Source organism: Chelon labrosus (assembly GCF_963514085.1).
Source record: "Chelon labrosus genome assembly, chromosome: 6".
In the NCBI taxonomy this organism is placed as follows: domain Eukaryota; kingdom Metazoa; phylum Chordata; class Actinopteri; order Mugiliformes; family Mugilidae; genus Chelon; species Chelon labrosus.
Genome location: NC_140342.1, coordinates 7,920,621 through 7,941,433, shown reverse-complemented (window position 1 = coordinate 7,941,433; position 20,813 = coordinate 7,920,621). Strand labels below are relative to the sequence as shown.

The window sequence follows — 20,813 nt, the reverse complement described above, 5'->3', positions numbered from 1 at the left end:
GCAGCGATGCGCAGCCGTGCCGCATGACTCACAGCGGCAGAAATGGCACGGATGTAAACAGGGGGCGGGTTCAGGTAGCCTAACCTGTACCCGTCCGGCCAATGGGGCGCCGCGTCTCTCTGCCTCCGCTCCAATCCCTCGCCTCTCATTGGCCCTCCGCCGCGTCAGTGGCGAGGCGCAGCTTCGCAATTACGCCGCGGAATAGAGAAAAGGGGGGAGAGAGGAGGGAAAAAAAATGATTAATCTGTCAAAGGCGAATTTGTGTTCGGGATGAGACCGCTCTGACATTCAACCGACCGTATATCGAAGCTCACAGGCGAGCGCCGTTAGCGCACAGGAGTTTTAGATTAAGCCGATGCACCGCCACATAGCAGGTGGCGCTTGTGTAATCGTCCGGGGTCTTGTCACTTGTCTTTGCTGCCTGATCTGCGCGTCGTTTCAGCACTGGACAGCGACCGGGACCATCGGACACTGAGAACACCGAGGGAATCCTGAGGCGGGGTGAGCTCACAGCAAACACAAGGACACTGTCATTAGTCCGTGCTGGGGTATATTTATTTTTTATTAAACGGACACTGTTTTCTAATGGACACCGCCGTGTGTTTGAAACGACGATTTGTTGTGCATTTACTGAGCGAGAACCGTGCTCGGTTTGTGAAGCCATGCGCGCACGGGTTGGTTCAATGTGACAATATGGAGCATTTGGAGCTTCTCTCACCAAATGCCCTTGAAAGTATAGGCTGGCTGAGACTGTGTGTGTGTTTGTTTCAGAGAGGGAGATGGGGATGAGAGAGAGCGAGAGAAAGAGAAAAAGAGAGAGAGAGGGTTATGATGGTGGTGGTAGCAACTGCGCAATTGTCTGTCCCTGTCTCTTCATATCTTCCTTTCTGCACCTCTCCCTCCTCTGTCTCCCTGTTTCCCTCTCGGTCTCTCTACCCCTTACTCTCTCTCTCTCTCTCTCTCTCTCTCTCTCTCCTCTGCTTCCACAGTCGGTCCGACCCTCGCTTGGCTCGGGGCAACGCGCGGCTAGATGACTTCACTACATCAACAAGCACCGCAGTAGTCCTGGACTAATATAGCAGCGCCACATCCACCACCTCCCCCTCACCCCCACCCCCTACTCTCTCTCCATTCGCTCATCCCGAGTCCCTCCGTCCAAAGGCACCATGGGAAACCGTGGCATGGAGGAGCTGATCCCGCTGGTCAACAAGCTGCAGGATGCCTTCAGTTCCATCGGCCAGGCCTGCAACCTCGACCTGCCGCAGATCGCGGTGGTCGGCGGCCAGAGCGCAGGGAAGAGCTCCGTGCTGGAGAACTTTGTAGGCAGGTAAAATTGACCACCAGAAATAGGATAATCCCCTTTTCCCGTTAGCCTTGGCGATGACATAAGAGGCCTATAGGGCCAATCTCTCTCTGTCTGTGTGTGTCACAGTTGGAGCGCTCATATGTTTGAGCACATTAGGTCAAGTTTTGTCCTTTGACTTTTAACAACACCGCCTCGTGGCTGCTAACAGAGGAGGGGAGCTTTATTTGGGTTACAGGCAGCACCTTTGGGGATTTCAGCCCAATCAGCACCAACTGCATCCAGGCTCCTTCACAGTTCAAGAAATATCCGTCGTTACATTTCCGTGTTTTCTAAAATGCAGATTGCAGAAACACAGGGCTGCACCTAAACGGTTTTAAAGCACCATCAACCATATACTGCAGCTCCTGAAACCACATGAATATTCATCATCCCGCATTTTAATTTCGGTCTCAGAACAAATAAATTATAAGCAGCTGAATGTCAAGTGATTTTTTTTTATATAAGAAGCAAGCCAAATTCATCCAAAAACAAGAAATACTTCCAGTCTCGTTGACATTTATTTTTGCTGCAAGAACCCTCTCACACAATAATATGTTACCATGGTTTCAAAGTCTAATTACAATGTCCCTAATATAGAGAAGTGCTAATGACTTAATTTGAGAATTTGCAGAGAAAATAGCTCTTTAAATGGGTGACTGATTGATTTATGTTGCAAAATTAACAGGGGCATTCCACTACTCAGCCTGTAAAACCAGCTGTAGACCACAATGTCTTCTGCGGCTTTGGATTGTGGAGCGATGCCATCAGGCATTCAGATTAGAGTGTTTAACAAGGAGGGGAGGCTTAATAAAAGATGAACTAGCATCTCTTTGACTACTACTTTTCAAAACTGTGGCGTCCCGTTAGCTCGATTGTCTATAGTGCAGCCAAATATTGCATGCCGATACATGTGCTCAGCTCCAGATGGATGCATTGATTTAGTCCTGTTTCAGCCGTCACAGAGAGTCGTGATGCTGAGTAACGGTCCATCTGTCCAGCACTGGCTCTGTACAGCACTGAATGGACAAGTAGTGGGCTTTTTTTAAACCCGTCCCACTCGAGGGACTTCCGAGGGTCGATATGTGTTAATAAGGTTTCCTCAAAAGAGACCTTAAGCAAGAGATGGTAGGCTGTCAGGTGTGTGGCACAAACTGGTAGAGAGCCACACACACACATACTGAGTCTGTGAAACCCCCCAGGAAATGTTAAAGTCATCGTTATTAAACAGAGATCTCCCTGTCAGCGAAGCAGCTCTTCTTTCTGAATATGACTTGTTGTTTATTGGGTTAGATCGTTCTGTACTGTTATAGCACTCGGTTGCAGCAGCTGGAAGCTACAGTGTATTTTAAAATGACCCCATATTCCACATGTATTAAACTGGCTCACAGCACATTGGATGAATGACACTGAAGCCTGTCAGGCCATTATAGAAGTTATAATTATAAGACATTTGCCCTTCAAGACCTCGTAAGAAGGAACCTTAAGATGAAATGATCATTATGCTATGTATAGCCACTCTTTGATCAATGTTTTCATTTGCTGAGGTTTGACATAATGACTTTTGATTGGCTGTCATTCTTCAGGGACTTTCTGCCCCGTGGATCTGGCATTGTCACCCGCAGGCCCCTGGTTCTGCAGCTTATCAGCGCCACTGCAGGTGGGTGCACACACATCTACACACCCACACATGCTAGCATGCCACACATTTGCACACACAAACACAGCCTCCTCCTCTTTGCTTTTTAAATGGCGCTGCGTTATTTATTTATTTTTTTTATTCCCCCTCGCATTATTTTCCTCTCAGCCGCACGCAGCCCAGTCACTTCTAATCTCTGTTATGTGTTCTTCATTCCTACCCCCTCAGAATGGGCTGAGTTCCTCCACTGCAAAGGGAAGAAGTTCACAGACTTCGATGAGGTCCGCCAGGAAATCGAGGCGGAGACCGACCGCATCACGGGGGCCAACAAAGGCATATCTCCCGTCCCCATCAATCTGCGGGTTTACTCGCCTCACGGTGCGGAAAAAATAACTCAGGTTTCCTCCTTTCACTGTCAAGTAACTGTATGCAGTAACACTTTTGAATCAAAGTAGACTGTGACAAGCGGTGAGTCATTGTACTCTCACTCCTCACAGGAATAGGTGGCAGATAATAATTTAGAAACAAAGAAAATGGTTTTGCTAGTGAAATAATTATATATGAATGAACAAATTCCATGCAGGCGCACAGATACATTAAAGGCTCTCTGTTGATATGGCTGAACAGAGCACATTTAAATATGCTCTGCTGATGTCCTTCGATTGCTACCAATGTAAAAGTGAATGCTATCCTTAATAACCAGAGCCTTGAAATGAAAGGAATGTGAGATAATAGACTAATTCATTCAGCTTCCTGCCATCTGTGATCCTCTGTCACTTGTCTCGCTCCATCAGAAGACTCTTAATGTGAATCATTTGAAATGAGCTCATTTTGTATTTTATTTCTGTTTTTTACTGATAGCATGAGCTGCATATCCTGATACAGATACAGATGAGTGGTTTATTCACAACTGATGATAAGTCTTCAAATATTATCATTTAAATGTTACTCTCTCATCATATCCAGTAGCCTACAGTATGGTGTGGGCTATAAGCCGTACAGTTTGAGCAACTAGAGGTCTATAACCTATAGCTGTAGTGCAAACATAACCTCATTTTACGTTTTTCATTTTATTTTTTTATGTAAGTATCTACTAAGAGCAGATATGTATTAGTGATTTAAAATACATATCAGTTTTTACATAAAGGTTATTTACAAATATTTACACCAGCAGCTAGCAGCTAAATGCCACACGGACTAGCTAACTAGCTAGCTTGCTAGGAAATACTATTACATTTGATTAGCAGAAGAACAACCGCTCACTGACAAGTAATATGGTTAAAGTATCTGTTGTGGTACTTAATTGAAGTGCTTTTTAATAATGGCATGAACTGCTAGAATTTTATCTACCTCCAACTGTGAAACATTAGCAACATTGTTAGCTTCCACCACCCACATATATTATTCAGGTCAGCTTGGTCCCTGTCATTCTAAACAGAATCAATAATGCTAAGTCTAGAGCACACATAAAGCAAATTTACATTTTTTACAGGAATAAGCACAGAATAGTTGAAAAATCTGAGTAGCGACAATTTGCTAGCCGTTGGTAGCCAGACTCAGTTCTGGCAACACTGTTGGATTGTATCACGTGGTGTGTTTCAACTGATAGAGGAAAAATAATGCTCTGTACACATTTAGATACTAACACAACCTATTGGAGGAAATTATGGTATGCCGAGCGACAAACTCTCCTTCCTTTAAAGTTATGTAGATGTCAACATCTTTTAAAACAGACGCAATAGCAGCATCTAAACACTTGGCTTCTCCTATGGCAGCCATTTTGTTGTAAACAAAAGCAAGTCCATGGCGCTCAAATTAGGGTTGCCAACTTCCTGAAAAATAAATAAGGGACACCTCATTGGCAGGGCCGGCAGACCATTCACCCTTCCCGGTGTGGTGAATTTTTTTAGTGTGTGAAACGATTTTTTTAACTATTTGACTCAAACCTGAATTGAATTAGATGCATATTTTTGAGTGAACACATGCAAAACAAATGATCTTTTTCAGTATCTTCTTCGTAAGCGACAGTATCCCAAGTACCCCTGAGATGAGCGGGATTCCCGCTGTCAGCTCATTGGTCACAGAGCAGGAGACGGCCTGGGAATAAGTTTACCGTAAATGTTCATATAAAGTGCCCTGTTATTCATTCATTCCATTGGCACTTTACACACTATTTTTGATTCTCACGGTAATACGGGGGCAAAGTGCGTACCGTTTCAGCTCAATACGGGACTCGTACTTTTGTTTCTAAATACGGGACGATTCCGTTTTTCAAGGGACGGTTGGCAACCCTAGGTCAAATGTCACGTATGACTACACCGCTGTTAGTCTTCCATCACCGCATGAATCCCACCCAAAATGATTTGATTGACCCAGTAGATCTTCAGCCGGCATAATCACCTGCAAACAGAGCAACTCCAGGCCAAATTACCCTACTAAAATTTTGTAGAGTCAGCTTCCAGTCTAATGATTAGCATGTTATATGTGCGTCCTACCTGCATTTTTGTTCATTTTTGAACAGACTGAAGTACTTTAGATTTGCAGTTTTAACAAGTGCTAAAGAGCAATAGGTCACATAACTGTCAAGCAGGTATGACTGGGTCCTTATATTGCCTTCTTCTTCCTTCTTCTGCAGTGCTGAACCTGACGCTCATTGATCTTCCGGGCATCACTAAGGTGCCAGTTGGAGACCAGCCTGTGGACATCGAGCAGCAGATCAGGGAAATGATCATGCAATTCATCACCAGAGAGAGCTGCTTGATCCTGGCCGTCACTCCGGCCAACACTGACCTGGCCAACTCCGATGCCCTGAAACTGGCGAAGGACGTGGACCCCCAGGGTAAGACGTGGGTGTAAGGGAGGGATTCTGGGAGTTAAGAAGGCTTGTAACAAGGATGAAGAGAGATAAACTGAAGGAAATGAATCTGTGGAAATGTAGACTTGTGGTTACTGGGCCAACCCCACCAACAACACATCAGATCTCTGCCAGCTGCAGGGATGGTTTTCAGTGTCTAACCTTGTGCTTTGACCTTTCTCAATGTGGAAACAGAATTCTCCTTCAGGAATTGATCAAGTGTCACATTATTATTAGAAGCGAGGAAGAAACTGTTATAATTAATCAAATGCTGTCGAAAGGAGAGAAAGGAAAAATAAAATCTTTGTAGCTGGGCAGAAATAAACGCAGAATGGTTGAGGCTAAGAAAAGTCTGAGAGGGACGAAGGAATCAATTTAATTTAATGCCCAAGAGTTTGACCTTCAGACATGAGAGGAGGGTAGGACAGAGAAATGGCGAGGAAGAGGTGGAGGACAAAGTAACCTTGTGGGTGGGATGAATGATATCAGACAAGGAGAGTGAGCTGAAGGAATACAGGAGCGAAAGAAAGGATTCCGATGGCTAAGTTTAAATAAGAGTAATGAAAAAAAGAGTAGAAAAAATAAAGGAAAGAAAGCTGGATGCAAAGCTGCATTAGAAGGGCACGGATATTCATGAGACCCAAAATAGACCATTTAGCAAATATAAATAATAAATGTCTAAGAAACTAGGTTATGCAGCAGGACTGGTCTGCACAAGCGTTTTCTTTATATTTACAGGATTGTGTAACTATATTAAATATGGGAAGCATATTTTTACGCTGTAAGAGTATTTTCTCCTTATTCCATGACTTCTTGGTGCCCTCTCTAGGTCTCAGGACAATTGGAGTGATTACCAAGCTGGATTTGATGGATGAGGGCACAGACGCCCGCGATGTGCTGGAGAACAAGTTGCTGCCACTTCGAAGAGGTGTGTGCTTGTTTTATAGTGAGCCACGTCCGCCACACTCCCTTTGGCTCTTCTCTCCACTTTAAATGTCGCTACTTTTGTCTTCCAAGATTATCCATTCATTATTAGTCCTCTCAATTTGTGCACTTTTTGGTTTCCTTCCAAGGGTACATTGGAGTCGTGAATCGCAGTCAAAAGGACATCGATGGGAAGAAAGACATCAAGGCTGCTCTAGATGCTGAGAGGAAGTTCTTCTTGTCCCACCCATCGTACAGGCACATGGCTGATAAAATGGGCACTCCACGCCTGCAGAGAGTGCTCAACGAGGTGATCATAGATTTACTCCCAGTGGTATCCCTCAGTGCACTTTACATAATTAATAAGAGGGCGGCCTACTTATTTTATTTTATTTTATGCTTTTACTTCAATTGTATGTGACATCGGTGTGGGTGATATAAAACTGTCAGTAGGTGGGAAACACACTCACTCTTTCTAGTTCAGCCGCTAATAATTCATAAGTTCACTCAGGCAGGCATTCCATAATTTCTCTGCATTGTTTTTGTATGTGATGAGTAAAATATACAGTCTTAGCCATAGTGTAGCCATAAATGAAAACGATGTAATGTAATTACACGATTTTCAATTTGTTTCCCTTTTGCTGGATTTGTATCTCCATAGCAACTGACCAACCACATCCGGGACACCCTGCCAGCTTTCCGCAGCAAGCTGCAATCCCAGCTGTTGGCTCTGGACAAGGAGGCAGAGGAATACCGGGGATACCGACCTGATGACCCATCTCGCAAAACCAAGCAGCTGCTGCAGTCAGTACCCCCTTTTTCCCACGGCAAAAACCCTTTCGTTTGCTGACAGAAAATATGTGCACTGCAGAATGCATTCCTTATTGTCTTCATTGTCTTTCTTACCTTATATATTACATGTCAGAAGTCAGTGTTGTTTTTTTTATGTTTTTGTGTTTCAGAATGGTGCAGCAGTTCTCCGTGGACTTTGAGAAGAGGATTGAGGGGTCAGGGGACCAGGTTGACACGGTGGAGCTGTCTGGCGGAGCGAAAATCAACCGCATCTTTCATGAGCGTTTCCCCTTTGAGCTGGTCAAGGTGACATGCCTCTCATAAAATAAGATGACCGTGTCTGCTGGGTGCATTTCAAACGCGAAATTCTCCTTTTCTCTAGTGCACTAATCTCACACCTGTAGCCAGGATTTTAAACTAAGATCGTGAACCCAGGTCCCTCCAAAACCCTGCCAGAAGACTGTGAGCTTTTTACAAAATGTAAAATCTCTGAAACAATGTAAACGATTTAGATTTTTTTCATATTTTATACATGCACTTATTTTACGGTGTCAGTAATTTCTAAACCCTCCACGTGAATCATACCATGTGAATTTTTATTTTTTTTATTATTTTTGAAAGTTTCCAGAGAGCATGAATCTGTTCAGTTGTAGCTTTGGCCCCAAATCATCTGTCTTGTTTCAAGACATCAACACTTACAGAGAGATTCCTCTGTAAGTTCCTCAAACAAAGGAAATTACATTGTGAACAGGTTTAATAATGACCTCCCTGGTACACTTATTCATTTTAGGAACATGTAAGCATTCAAGGATGAATATAAATCGAAATGACACTTTCTGCAGTACATCCCTTCCTTTGTTTTCTTTGTAGTTTTCCCCACAACTCCACACACACTCTATAATTGCTTCTTATATTCTCTCTATTGTGCTTTTCTTTTGAATTATCCCTCAACAGCTTTACTATTATCAGTGCACTATTTTCTCTCCCTTTTAAATCGTTCACTGCCAAGACCCTTATCTCTTCATGCTGTCATTCATCTCTTACGTTTTTTCAACTGTGTTTTCTGCGTCCCACATGAACACAACGTCCTCTCTGTTCCCCTCAGATGGAGTGCGATGAGAAAGAGATGCGCCGTGAGATCAGCTACGCTATCAAGAACATCCACGGTATCAGGTAGGGGTTTGTCTACTTAAATACATGTTACTTTCTCACTTTTTGCTCCCACGATTCCTTATCTATTCATATCTCTCACTACTGCATGCCAAATTTTCCAAAAGACACAATTCCCTCATGGTGAATGTCATACAAACAGAAAAACAGAATAAAAATGCAGAGGTTTGAATTTGGTTTGCCAGCAGTCTGAAAATAAACAGTTTGGATGAGAATTTATGAACATGGGTGGAGCATGCCTTTTATTATGTTAGGTCCAGGCTCTCTGTGTGTTTCTATATTGATTCAGCAGTGGTAAGATACCACAGCTGAAAAAAAGAAGAAAATGCCACCCAACAAGTGAGAGAGTCTGACATTTAAAGAGACATTTTGAGAAACACCCAATTTTCAGCCTGGATTTCTTCCAAAAACCAAAATGTGACTGTTTTGATCACATCAGTATTGGTTTTGGTAATAGTCCCTTGATTATTGCAACCACATATAAAGCCCATCATTGAACCAAAACACAAACCAAAAGCAGGAATATACTCCAAGACACAGTACAACTACTACAACAAAATACATATCATCTATTTTTCTTTTACTGTGCTTTAAGGAAAACAGTTTTCATCATCTCTTTTCTTGTCCTCTTTGTGGGATCCAGGACTGGACTTTTCACCCCAGACATGGCTTTTGAGGCCATTGTGAAGAAGCAGGTTATAAAGCTGAAGGAGCCTTGTGTCAAGTGTGTGGACATGGTCATCCAGGAGCTGATTAATACTGTACGCCAGTGCTCCACTAAGGTAACCCCATCAAGATATTTTACGTTGAAAGATTTATGGCACAGTGAGGAAGGAAAGGAGGGCTACTGAAAATTTTATTTGGTTATTCATTATGTGCATGGGGTGATAAACTGTGATGTGTTTTCAGCTGGAATGCTTCCCCACACTGCGAGAGGAGACTGAGAGGATTGTGACTTCTCATATCCGTGACAGAGAGAGTCGGGCCAAAGACCAGGTAATACAGTTTGCAATTATAGATGCATGTTTTTGTGTATAAGGGAAGATGTACGCAAGATGTACGCCATGCATACTCACACAGGCATCCATTGCCAACTTCAGTAGCCAGTTTTCCTTGACATGAAAAGATTTACATCAATCATTCTATTTTAATGGTGTAAAATAAAAAATAAGGTGTGTAGTATGCAGATAAATTACTATGAATATACCTAGCACACTGTAATACATCCTTACAATCCTCACAGAAAAAAAGATGTGTAGCTCAAAACCACTCTCATGTCTGCTGTTTATACTGTCTTAAAATGGGGTTGTGTTTACTGTGTTCATGAGAAAAGTCCATTTAAACGCGCCCTTCTTGTGGTTTTCCTTGCCTCGTAAGTGGTGTACGTGACTTCCTATGTTGTAACCACAAGTTCACAAGTTACATTCGCTGACTGTTTAACAAAGGTTCCTATTGATGGCAGATTTGGTTCAGATGCTAACGTGAGCAGTCTGTTAGCGTAGCACAAAAACTGCAGACAGGAGAAATTAGCTAGTCTGGCTTTGCCCTACTAAATGACTTGACTTTATAGAACTTATTTAGCTCACACATAAATACACTGTATTTTTGTACAAATGCAGTGTAGCTCTTTGTGCTGGACAGAGCAACACTAGCTGTTGCTCTATTTTATGCTAATTTAAGCTAACCCACCTACAGGCTCTGGCTACATATTGACTGTACAGAAATTAAAAATGGCATCTTTCTTCTTGTCTACTCCGAGAAAGCACATAAGATTACATCATGATAAATGTTCTATGGTTTTTTTTTTTCAGGTTCTGCTGCTGATTGACATCCAGCTATCTTACATCAACACTAACCACGAGGACTTCATTGGATTTGCTAAGTAAAGATTCAAATCAACTATCTTCGTTCTTCCATGATTAATTCTTTTTAATTGACCCTTCATTGGCCTTCTGATTGGTTGCTGACCCACCAACTAGGTTGCTTCCACCATGGTTACCGTTGCTAACGTACTTCTGGTTAGACAAACAAATCCGGTAGTAAACTCTTCGTCGAAGCAGAGTGAAAATTGAGAGCGAGAACAGGAGGAATTCAGACCAGGAAAATGGTTAAAAAGGAGCACACGAGCTACGTATTAGGGATGTTGGTAGAAATTGGGAAAATTACTATTTCTTCACCAGTGTTCAGTTTTTATGATTGGTTATTTCCTCCACTTCACACACACTTGTCCACCCTTTTTACATGCTTTTGAAAAATTTTGTTTTGAGATTAAATAAGTCTACATTTTGTACGGGATATGACCCTTGCATTAGCTGCTAAGCACTTTCCCTGCCCACTACATTATTGCAGTGGAAAGTTGGACAGGAGTCACTCCACTGGGAACTGATTATATTCCTGCAAAAATGTTCCAGGCTATTTGATTGGTTGTTGGACTATTCCGTTGCATGCAGTGGTATCAGTTGAAACTTGCCTCCTAATTAAATCCAAGTGCCGTGTTCACAGACTCATATTCTCATAAGAATTCAGTGTGGTTACGCCAATCTATCCCCACATTGCTATTGTTTGTCTAACGTGGCCACGGTAACATGGCAGGCTTGTAAAAGTAAAGGTTTAGAGGATCTTCTTTTACTGCAGTCACATTTGTCTCTTTCTCTTTCCTCTCTGTTCACCTTTTACTCCCCATCATCATGCATCTCCTGCCATCTCTGTTTTGCTGTCTCTCCGCCGCAGTGCGCAACAGAGGAGCAGTCAGACTAATAAGAGCCAGAGTTCAGCAGGAAATCAGGTGAGCATTTGCCACGTCTTGTGTGTCCCATACAAACAGCACAGAGCACAAGGTCAAGGGAGTGCTGTGCACCCACACAGTGGCAAGATGGCTGCTGCAGAGAGAATACAAAGAGCTGAAATGAAAGAGATCTGTTGCGAAATACTCTTCCATTTCAGTAAATCAATTGAATAGCACAGAACCGATGTTATACAAATTTTACTTTTGCTTTTCTTTAGGTTTATAATTAATTTATCTTCTAGTCGTGCATGCTGTATTATGTTTTAATCGGGCACCAGTTGTGGACAGTGGTTTTTGTTTCACATTGGGTTCTATTACTTTTTGCCACCTTCATCACTGGTGTTGTTGTTGAGACATTTCCCTTTGTTTGAACCCCTCCTGTGTCGTCAAGGTGCCACTTTGCATTTCATCCCCATCCCTTAGTGAGAATCTCAGCTGCCCTCTTATGGGTGTCTGTTGGTGAGTATGGCTCATTGTGGGTTATGGTTTGCTGTGTGTTTTTTTTTTTTCTTGTTTTTTCTTGCCTGCAGTAACACCTCTGCCCATTGTGTGGTGCTCTCCGGCACTGCTGTATAAAAAAACTCGTCATTTTCCACCCCAACAAGTCAAGAATGCTAATTGATTGTGTAGGCTACTATTGGGCAGAAGGTTTTTCTTTAAAACTGAAGAAAGTTGCCATTTTATTTTAGTACCACAGGGTGTCTAAAAACCCCACATTGCTTCCTGTTGCAGGCCTCCTCTCCTCCCGCATCAGGCCTGATTGTAAGAGCTTACTCTCTAACCGTTTACTCTAACACCGCCTCCACGCACCAAGACTACAAGGGGTTGCCAGCTAAACACATATTAATAAAACAATCTAAGTTGTCCTCTCCAAGATTTAAAGTGTAAAAATACACTATTTATTTTAGTATCCTGAAATACTTTCAGCCACAACATGGCTCTCTCATTTGTACCTCCAACAGAAAGGCTTTGTAATGATTTGGTTAACCTCCTTAGTGAGTCTTAGGCGGTGCAAGACTGACAGTAATCTAACCTAATAATCACTTGGCACTATGCCTGCAGGCCTGTTTATGTAGGGCTTGTAGGGTTAATACACCTAACCAGGAGAAAACACATGCTTTATTGTGTGCTTGACACAGTGGTCACTTAACAAGCTAACACAACCCTCCGCTCGTGGCATTGTGAACACAATTCCCTGAATGAGACTGCACTGACACACAGTCACATGCTAGGCTCTGAGTGAGTCACACAGACACAAACCTAACCCGAACCTCTTCGCACCATTTCATTTGCTGTACCTGGGCTAGTTCTATCCATGTTTTGTGGATGAATCTTTACAAATAATGAGCTCCTGTAATTCTCTTTATGTTTTTTTTTTGTTTGCTTTTTTTCCTGTTATGCATCTTTTTCTGACTTCTGAACTTACCTTCCTCCCCAGGTCATCCGCAAAGGCTGGCTGACTATTAACAACATCAGTATCATGAAGGGAGGAGCCAAGGAGTACTGGTTTGTGTTGACTGCAGAGAGCCTCTCCTGGTTCAAAGATGACGAGGTGAGTGGTTGTTCCGCTGAGCCAAAAAAGAATTATAGCCTCCAGTTTACTATTTTAGTTCATTGTCACTGCTCTCATGGAGTTTCTTTGGCCACAGCAGGCACAGAAAAAAGAGCTCTGAAATCCCTCTGCACACTCCCTGATGGACAAAGTTAGCGATTTAAGAAGCAGCTTAAGTGTGGCCTTAGTAGTATTTTAATTCTTATTTGGCTTTTTGACATGTCTGAAAGTCTTGAGAAGATATCAGAGGAAAAATTCACACAAAAAAGGATTGCCCTTCTTTTGCCATTATGTATTTAACTGTCAATCCCAAGATATATTGAAAATAGATTAAACGGAGACTCATGGATGACAGCCTGATGTGATGCTGAATAGAACCATCTTTAGTAGATACATGACTCAGATCACTTGGATGTTTTTAAGCAGAATTTTATTGTTTTTATTTCAGTTTTTATTGAAAATATAAAACACAGACCATGAACAGCACACTGATTTGTAGTTCTACACGGCATTGGCACCCACGAGCCTGCATCAACACGATCCAGCATTTGGTCCGTCCTGATGGCTTATTTTGGCGGGCTGATGTCTATCTGCCTGTCTGTGCCTGCTGTACAGGTTGGAGGATATTCTGCACAGCAAGTGTAGATAGGCAGACACACTGCAACTCCTTCTGCCAGTTGGTGCTGTTGCTGCTTTTCTGTTTGTTCATCAGAACACCTTTAGCCTCTTGCCATTGTTCAGTTCTAAGAGAGACACACAGAATGTGAAAGAGGAGTAATTCTCAGAGACATTACCTTTCTCTGCAGCCTTGATCATCAAATAGATGTTTATATGTGGTTCCAATTAAGTTTGTGTAAACTTAGCTTGGCTGGGGTACTATTTGTGAGCAGTTTGGCATTCTTGAAGTGTGCATCATCACCATGACGGAGCAGTTTACTGTATGAATCACATATGTGAAGAGTTTTGCCTCGGTCCTGTCATTCACTCGTTCTTTCCATTCATCTTCTCTTTTGTCTTGGAGTTTCCCCTCTTTCCTCCGTTTCTTCTTCTTCTTCTCCTCCACTGGGAGTTCAGGCATTCGCTCCTTCTTTGCAAATTTGGAACAGTCCCAATCCCGACCAAATGTTCACTCACAGACACCCGGAATATATGAAAGCACGTTCTGCTCTCCCTCAGACGGCACATGGGGGCCGCGCAGCACTGGGCCTACAGATTGTCATTTGAGACGTTAGTGTGGTAATGTAGGAAATTATAGACTTCGCTGGCTTCGCCTTGTATATTTCTGTTTTTACACTCCCTGAACTTTCTATAGTCACACGTACGTGCACAGTCACATGGGTCCATGTACACACACACAGCCTCCTGCCTCTTTCTTAGTGCGGCTGGCAGTTACTTTGGAGCTACTCGCGTTATTGGCAGCAAAATCACAAGTTTCTAATCCAAACATCAGCCTCCAGTGTATCAGCGGAGAGAAACCCGTATATTAAATATCAAAACCCCAACCCTTCAACTTCCTAAGTAGCTATCACTTCATCACACTGAGTCACTGCTTTGTGCATTCTGTACATGAGTAATATTCCGTTTAAAAAGTTGTCCTCCCTGTGACTCTATACTTTTTTCTGCAAAATACTTTTTCCTACTAGTTATTTGACACCACGGCAGTCTAGTGTACATCAGAGTCCTTTACAATCTTCAGGCTCCATTTTGACCACCCACTGAAATAACTTCACTGGAGGTGTCTGACTGTATTTTCAAACTCCACTTGATTGATTGGCCCTTCGTTCCTTTGGCCTGTGTTTGATGCTTTGCAGCCACATTTGCTCCTCCCCCTTCCAGTGGACCACATCTCCATCGGAGCACCAGGCTAGCAGCCTGCACACTTACTCATTCATGCTATAAATTATGTGAGCTGGAGCCTCAAATTCTTTTCCCGCATTCAGACTCGAAATTTAGATTTTTTTTTTTTTTTTTTTTTACACCCTGGCTTTGGTAGCAAATTGTCAGATCTGCAGTTAGTGTCAGAAATGTGTGATAAATGTTTATTCCCAAAAAGAAGTGAAAAGGAATTGGTGAGTGTTAGAGTGCACTTAGGACAACATACAGATGGATACAGATCAATTACAGATTAAAAATAGTGAAGGGTGAGGAGGAAGCAACAGATGCAAAAAAAACACGCACATTGTAGACCTGAAATGGTAATAGAGAGACGGAGAGAGAGAGACGGAAAGACAGACTGACAGAAGAGGGTCCATGCCCAGTCTAACCAATGTGCAGACTACTGTACACCAGTATGACAATGAACAGGTAGTCTGAACACTGGGTGGACGGAGCCGGAGTTAAGAGCCAGGCCTTGTGTGCTGTTCTCTGCCATTCCAGATGCTTGTGGCTCTGTCGTCTGTGCCCTCCCTTCGCCCCTCTCCATTTTGGCAGCAAGGATCCCGTCTATCGAAAACCCCTCAAAAGTGCGATTCGCCTTCATCCGTGCTCGCCGCTCTCCCCTTCGCCCGCTGGTGACCATCTCTCGCAGTGTTTATTTGTTTTGGTGGGCGTTTGAGCTCTGGGTCCCCTCGCGGTCCGTTTCGGTCACGCCGGCCATGAAGAGTATCCAGCCTTGACGTGGCATATTCGCTCAGACGACTGGGACAGACTGGCTGCACGTTCAGGGAGGGGATATTACAAAAAAGAGGGAAAGAGAGAGAGACGAAGGGGGGGGAGTGAGTAAGTGAGAAAGGGAGAGGAAGAGAGAGGAAGAGGGAGGGAACCTGTGTGACCATATATGGGCCGTAGTGACCCCTTGGGAATACAACACAGAAGGTTCTGCAGCCTTTTCTCATCTTCTTCTCCTCATCTCCTTTAATTCTTACCTGCAAGCATCTACCACAACTTTCCAAACCGTCCCGCCAGATGTGGGCTTTCTCCGGCAAATCTTTTGCAAATCCACTTTTGTGTATCTTCTTGTCGGTCTCTCCTCCCTCCCTCTCTCCCTCGCCCCGCCGTCTCTTTAACTTCTCCCTCCTTCCCTGCTTCTCTGTGTGCTGCTAAGCACTACCAGATGTTGAGTTTTAACGCCAGGCTGTCATTTAATCTCCCTTGCTCTCTCTCCCTCCTTCAAAAAAATCAGGCAGGAAGTGGGCCCCTCTGGAATGGAAAGAAAAAATATTGAAAAAATATTGAGGGGGAGGGATAAAAGAAAAAAGACGGAGCGGGTTAAGGAAGATGGAGGCTAGGATGGAGTGAAAAATGAGGAGTGCTTGAAGCCAAGGCTCCGTCGCAGCTCCTCTTTGACTCTGTTAGAACCTCAGTCGCATCAACACCGTATCTGAGCAGTGCCTTATCTGGACCTCCAGTGCTTTTTTATACATCAGCATTTTGCCCGTCTTCACCGCGATCCGAGAGTTTCCTCAGCCTTCAGCTACCAGCTCTCCCCGGCAAAACGCACCGTGAAGAACGACTGTAGCTTGACCCACACTGTAATGACTTCCACATGTGCTTTCCTTCTCCCTTTTTCTTTTTCTGTTTCTGCTTCCCCTTCTCCACCCACGCCCCCCCTTACCTCCCACTCTCATTTCTCCCCCATTCCTCCTCCCTCCCGTCACCCCTTACTCTTTCTGCTCACCCCCCGTCTATCCCCCCCTCTATCCCTCTTTAAAAACCTGATTTCACCTTTGTCTTACCGACATCTTTTAAAGCAGCTGTTAGCGTGACAAATTAGAAAATAACAATGGGAAGGAACTGTATTAGTCAGAGAAGTGATTCTGATCCGTAACGTCTTCTTTCCTCGTTCGCAGGAGAAAGAGAAGAAGTACATGCTACCCCTGGACAACCTGAAGGTCCGCGATGTGGAGAAGAGTTTCATGTCCAGCAAGCACATATTCTGCATCTTCAACACAGAGTCACGGTCAGCTGCGAGACTTTCTAACTTCACAGTTGTTTGATTTGCACACGATCGAAGAAAAACCTTTGGAGAGCAATCACATGCAGTACATGCAGGCCCCTCTGCAGAAGAGCAGAGGCTCAAATATGTTTCAGATTATGTGGTATGGACGATATACGTGCATGCATGCATGCACACAGCCTGAGACAAACTTAAAGTATTTCCAGTAGATCTGCAGTTCAGTTCATGAGGTTTGTTATTTTTTTGCAAACGTCATCTTAGAAAAAAAAAACCATTTACAATACCAGACATTTACAAGGCTCTTGGAGGTCTAAACATTGCAACAGTGCACTGATGAACTAACAAACAGCTGATTGCTCTCAGTGGATGATTATTTGTAGTTACTACAGTGAATCTGTGTACTTTCAGTGATTGTTGCAATGTGTTCTGTAAAAAAGATTTCCACGGTGATCTATTTTCATCATCCAGTTTCCAGACTTCTTGGCTTGCAACCTTTAAAATGTTAAACAAGAAAATATCCCGCATGGAAAAAGACACATAACCTAATAGACTGTCAATACTTCCAGATGTCTGAGTTTTATCTCTTTTGCTGAGCACTTTTTGAAACTAAAAGGCAGCATTGTCTGCATTTTGTTAAATAATTACACAGTCAAAAGGGGCTTAAATCACATTTAAACATGTAAATAAACACACTCCTTCACCTTAGTATTGAATGCACGTAGACAACAGAAGGTTGTGAGGATTATCAGGTACACGGTGGTTTCCATTTAGCCATGCTCTCTCGTATCATGACTTTCAGGAATGTGTATAAGGACAATCGCACCCTGGAGTTGGCCTGTGACTCTCAGGATGACGTGGACAGCTGGAAATCGTCTCTCCTACGTGCCGGGGTCTATCCTGAGAAGACCGCAACGGTTTGCATTCGTTCCTCTACTTGCCTGGCTACTTTTACAAGCTAAAGATGGAAAAATAAAATAATATTATTTCACATCCAGTATTAAAATGTCACCTCCTTACAATGCAAACAATACAACAGCACGATTTTTCGCACGTATAAAAAACCCCCAAAAACTTGCCTTTCTACTTGTACAGGTTGAGAGCGAGACCACCACCACCTCGGATAACTTCTCCATGGACCCCCAGCTGGAGCGTAAAGTGGAAACCATCCGTAACCTGGTGGACTCATACATGGCTATTGTCAATAAGTGCATCCGGGACCTCATGCCTAAGACCATCATGCATCTGATGATCAACAATGTAGGGAAAAATACTGGAGCTGACAGCTTTACATTTGGTTTTTACTGTATCAGAGCTACTACTGATACCTTAGTTATAGCTATTATAATTCATTTTGTATCTTTATATTTGATTGCGTTGTGTTACTTTTTACGTAGCCTGTTGTTCACCCACCAAACTAACCCCTATCCTAAGCCCTGTCCCAGAAACCCTTCTCCCTGTCCACAAAGATGTTTGGGATTGGAGCTCAGTTGCTGTGCACAGACATCACCGTTCATCCCCTTTTTTCTATAAATTTTTTTTAATCCACTGTCCTCCTCTACCTCGTCCTTCCTCTAGGTGAAGGACTTCATCAACGCAGAGCTGTTGGCCCAGCTTTACTCTACTGGTGACCAAAACTCTCTGATGGACGAGTCCCAGGAGCAGGCCCAGAGGAGGGACGAGGTGCTGAGGACCCACCAGGCCCTGAAGGAGGCCCTGGCCATCATTGGTGACATCTCCACCTCCACCATCACAGTTCCAATGCCTCCCCCTGTTGACAACTCCTGGGTGGGGGGAGCCGGTGGAGGACGCAGGTAAATGAAAATGAAATGCACACAGTGACTATGTGACATAAAAAGCAAATTGAGGGACTGTGCGTCAAAATACTACTCTTCCCTAAATATTATTCTGTTACCACATCCTTTCCTCTTCTCAGGTCTCCTCCCTCCAGCCCCACTGCCCCCAGGAGGATGTCTTCAGGCCAACGTCCTGCTCCTCGAGGGGCTCCGCCACCACCAAACCGTCCAGGACCCCTGGGGCCCTTCAATAACAGTGCTGACAGCCCTCAGGCTCCCAGCCGCCCGAACAGGGCCCCTCCTAGCATCCCCAGGTGAGTGCTGCCTTCACTTCCTTGCTCTTTGAGGTTTTTATGACATAGCTGTTTCCCACTGGATTAACAAAGTACATTCTCTGACTGAAATGTGGAAGCTCTTCGTAGTGATTGAATTTTCCATCAAGGAAAACGTTGATGCATAGTGATCAACGTCTAACTCTCCGGAGTTTTGCGGGTTTTACATATTTACCCAACTTAAATTATCTTTTATATTTATTAATCAAATATGTTATTAAAAAACTAAAAAACAAATAGCAGCTCCTCCTGCTCAGAATTAAATCTCAGCTGCTCTCAGCTGTCATTAGCTCAGAGTTAATACTTTTCCTGTCATTACATGAAATCTGCTCTAGAGTGGCCTCTATATTAAGACACATAACAGCAGTAGCAAAGGGGCTACAGTAAATATTATCTAATATTAGCACAGCTAATGCAGGGATTTTGGAAAAATGTCATCATAAATGCTTTGCTGCAGTAACATAAAATGCAGAACTAATCAGAGGTTGATGGGATTACTGGCTTTGTTTCTGAGATGAGAAGATGGACCTCACTCATGTCTGTACTTTACTTACACTATGAAGCTACCATCAGGTGGCACTTAGCTTAGGATAAGGCAGTGAGTCAGACTAATTGTTTTTTGTATGTATTAATGTATTTCTGCTAAACTAACCTAACTGGTTTGCAAGTGGAAGAGTAATATTACGTGGCCATAGTATCGATTTACTTTACAAATAATCTCTCTGACTATTAGATATAAATTCTCCACATTTTTAATTTTATTGACTTGTGCAAGAAAATTACAATTCTTTTTTTGTCTTACTCATAACAAAGACACAAGATGTAGTGAAGTGTGTGAACACTAAAGATTAATCTCTTCTCTTCTCTTCTCTTCTCTGTGACTCTCTCTTCCCTTACGCCCCATTGTCATTTTGTTTCCTTAGTCGGCGACCCCCTCCGTCTCCCACAAGACAAGCCCCATAATCATCTAAAGGAGATCCTCACACCCTTATCACCTTCCCCCTCATCCACTCCCCTCCCCCTCCTCTCTTAGCCATGCCCCTGCCGTCCCGGTCTCTCCTTAGTGCAGATACTGACGTCTTTGACCCCTTTGACCCTCAATTTCCTGCCAGGTGACGATGTCCATATATCTATGTACAGTATGGTACTTGTCTTGTGGTGTATGTGTATGTGCGCTTGTTGCTCGCCTGTGGTCCAGGTTTGCTTAGCAGGTCCACTACCCAGTATCAGTCCCTGGAACCTTTCCTCCACTCCCCCGCACACCAGCCCCTCACCGAGTCAACCCCCCGACCCCACCTCACCCCACCCCCATCCCCGACACTTGCTGCTTCTACATGAAAATACGCTCAGCAGTCGTATTGCCCTACTCATTCCAAAATGCAGCATGGCACATAAGCTGCTTTTATTGCATGGGAGTGCGTGTGTGTAGAGTGTGTGCGAGTGTATTTTGTGTGTATGTATATGGGGGAGGGACTAATTTGCCTATATGTAGGCTGGGTTTGATTTAGTATTGTATTAATTTATTGTATATTGTCCCCTCCTAAGTGTTAATTATCAGCTTGATGTTCTCTTAGGAACAAAGGTTGTATCTTAGTATATGTGTGAACATGTGTGCGAGTAAAACTGTGTGAGTAATATGTGTGCGTGCGTGCGTGCGTGTGTGCAGGTGTGTGAGGACACGTGTGCATGTGCTGTCTGTCTGCACGTTTGTTCAGTTCCATTTGTTTTCATGGTC

General features: G+C 43.5%; 1 protein-coding gene across 2 annotated transcripts; it reads left to right on the top strand.

The window, feature by feature from the left end:
• Window positions 1-1,145: 1,145 nt before the first annotated feature.
• On the top strand, window positions 1,146-20,081 carry dnm3b (dynamin 3b). 2 transcript variants are annotated; one of them, XM_084546574.1, is made up of 20 exons: window positions 1,146-1,327; window positions 2,929-3,002; window positions 3,210-3,359; window positions 5,617-5,820; window positions 6,665-6,763; window positions 6,909-7,069; window positions 7,421-7,563; window positions 7,722-7,857; window positions 8,657-8,724; window positions 9,365-9,503; window positions 9,631-9,717; window positions 10,533-10,603; window positions 11,452-11,506; window positions 12,945-13,058; window positions 16,847-16,956; window positions 17,753-17,867; window positions 18,046-18,210; window positions 18,529-18,764; window positions 18,887-19,060; window positions 20,002-20,081. In XM_084546574.1, exons 1-20 carry the CDS (start codon window positions 1,167-1,169, stop codon window positions 20,039-20,041), a joined length of 2,502 nt encoding a protein of 833 aa, XP_084402700.1. In that variant the 5' UTR covers window positions 1,146-1,166; the 3' UTR covers window positions 20,042-20,081. The 2 variants fall into 2 exon arrangements, with proteins under 2 accessions (XP_084402700.1, XP_084402701.1); XM_084546575.1 differs by having other exon boundaries at window positions 5,617-5,827; window positions 6,672-6,763.
• Window positions 20,082-20,813: the final 732 nt, after the last annotated feature.

Coding starts and splice junctions, on each gene's coding strand:
- dnm3b (XM_084546574.1), top strand. CDS start 1,167: ATGGGAAACCGTGGCATGGAGGAGCTGATCCCGCTGGTCAACAAGCTG. Junction 9,504..9,630: donor TACGCCAGTGCTCCACTAAG/GTAACCCCATCA, acceptor ATGTGTTTTCAG/CTGGAATGCTTCCCCACACT. Junction 16,957..17,752: donor ATCTTCAACACAGAGTCACG/GTCAGCTGCGAG, acceptor CATGACTTTCAG/GAATGTGTATAAGGACAATC.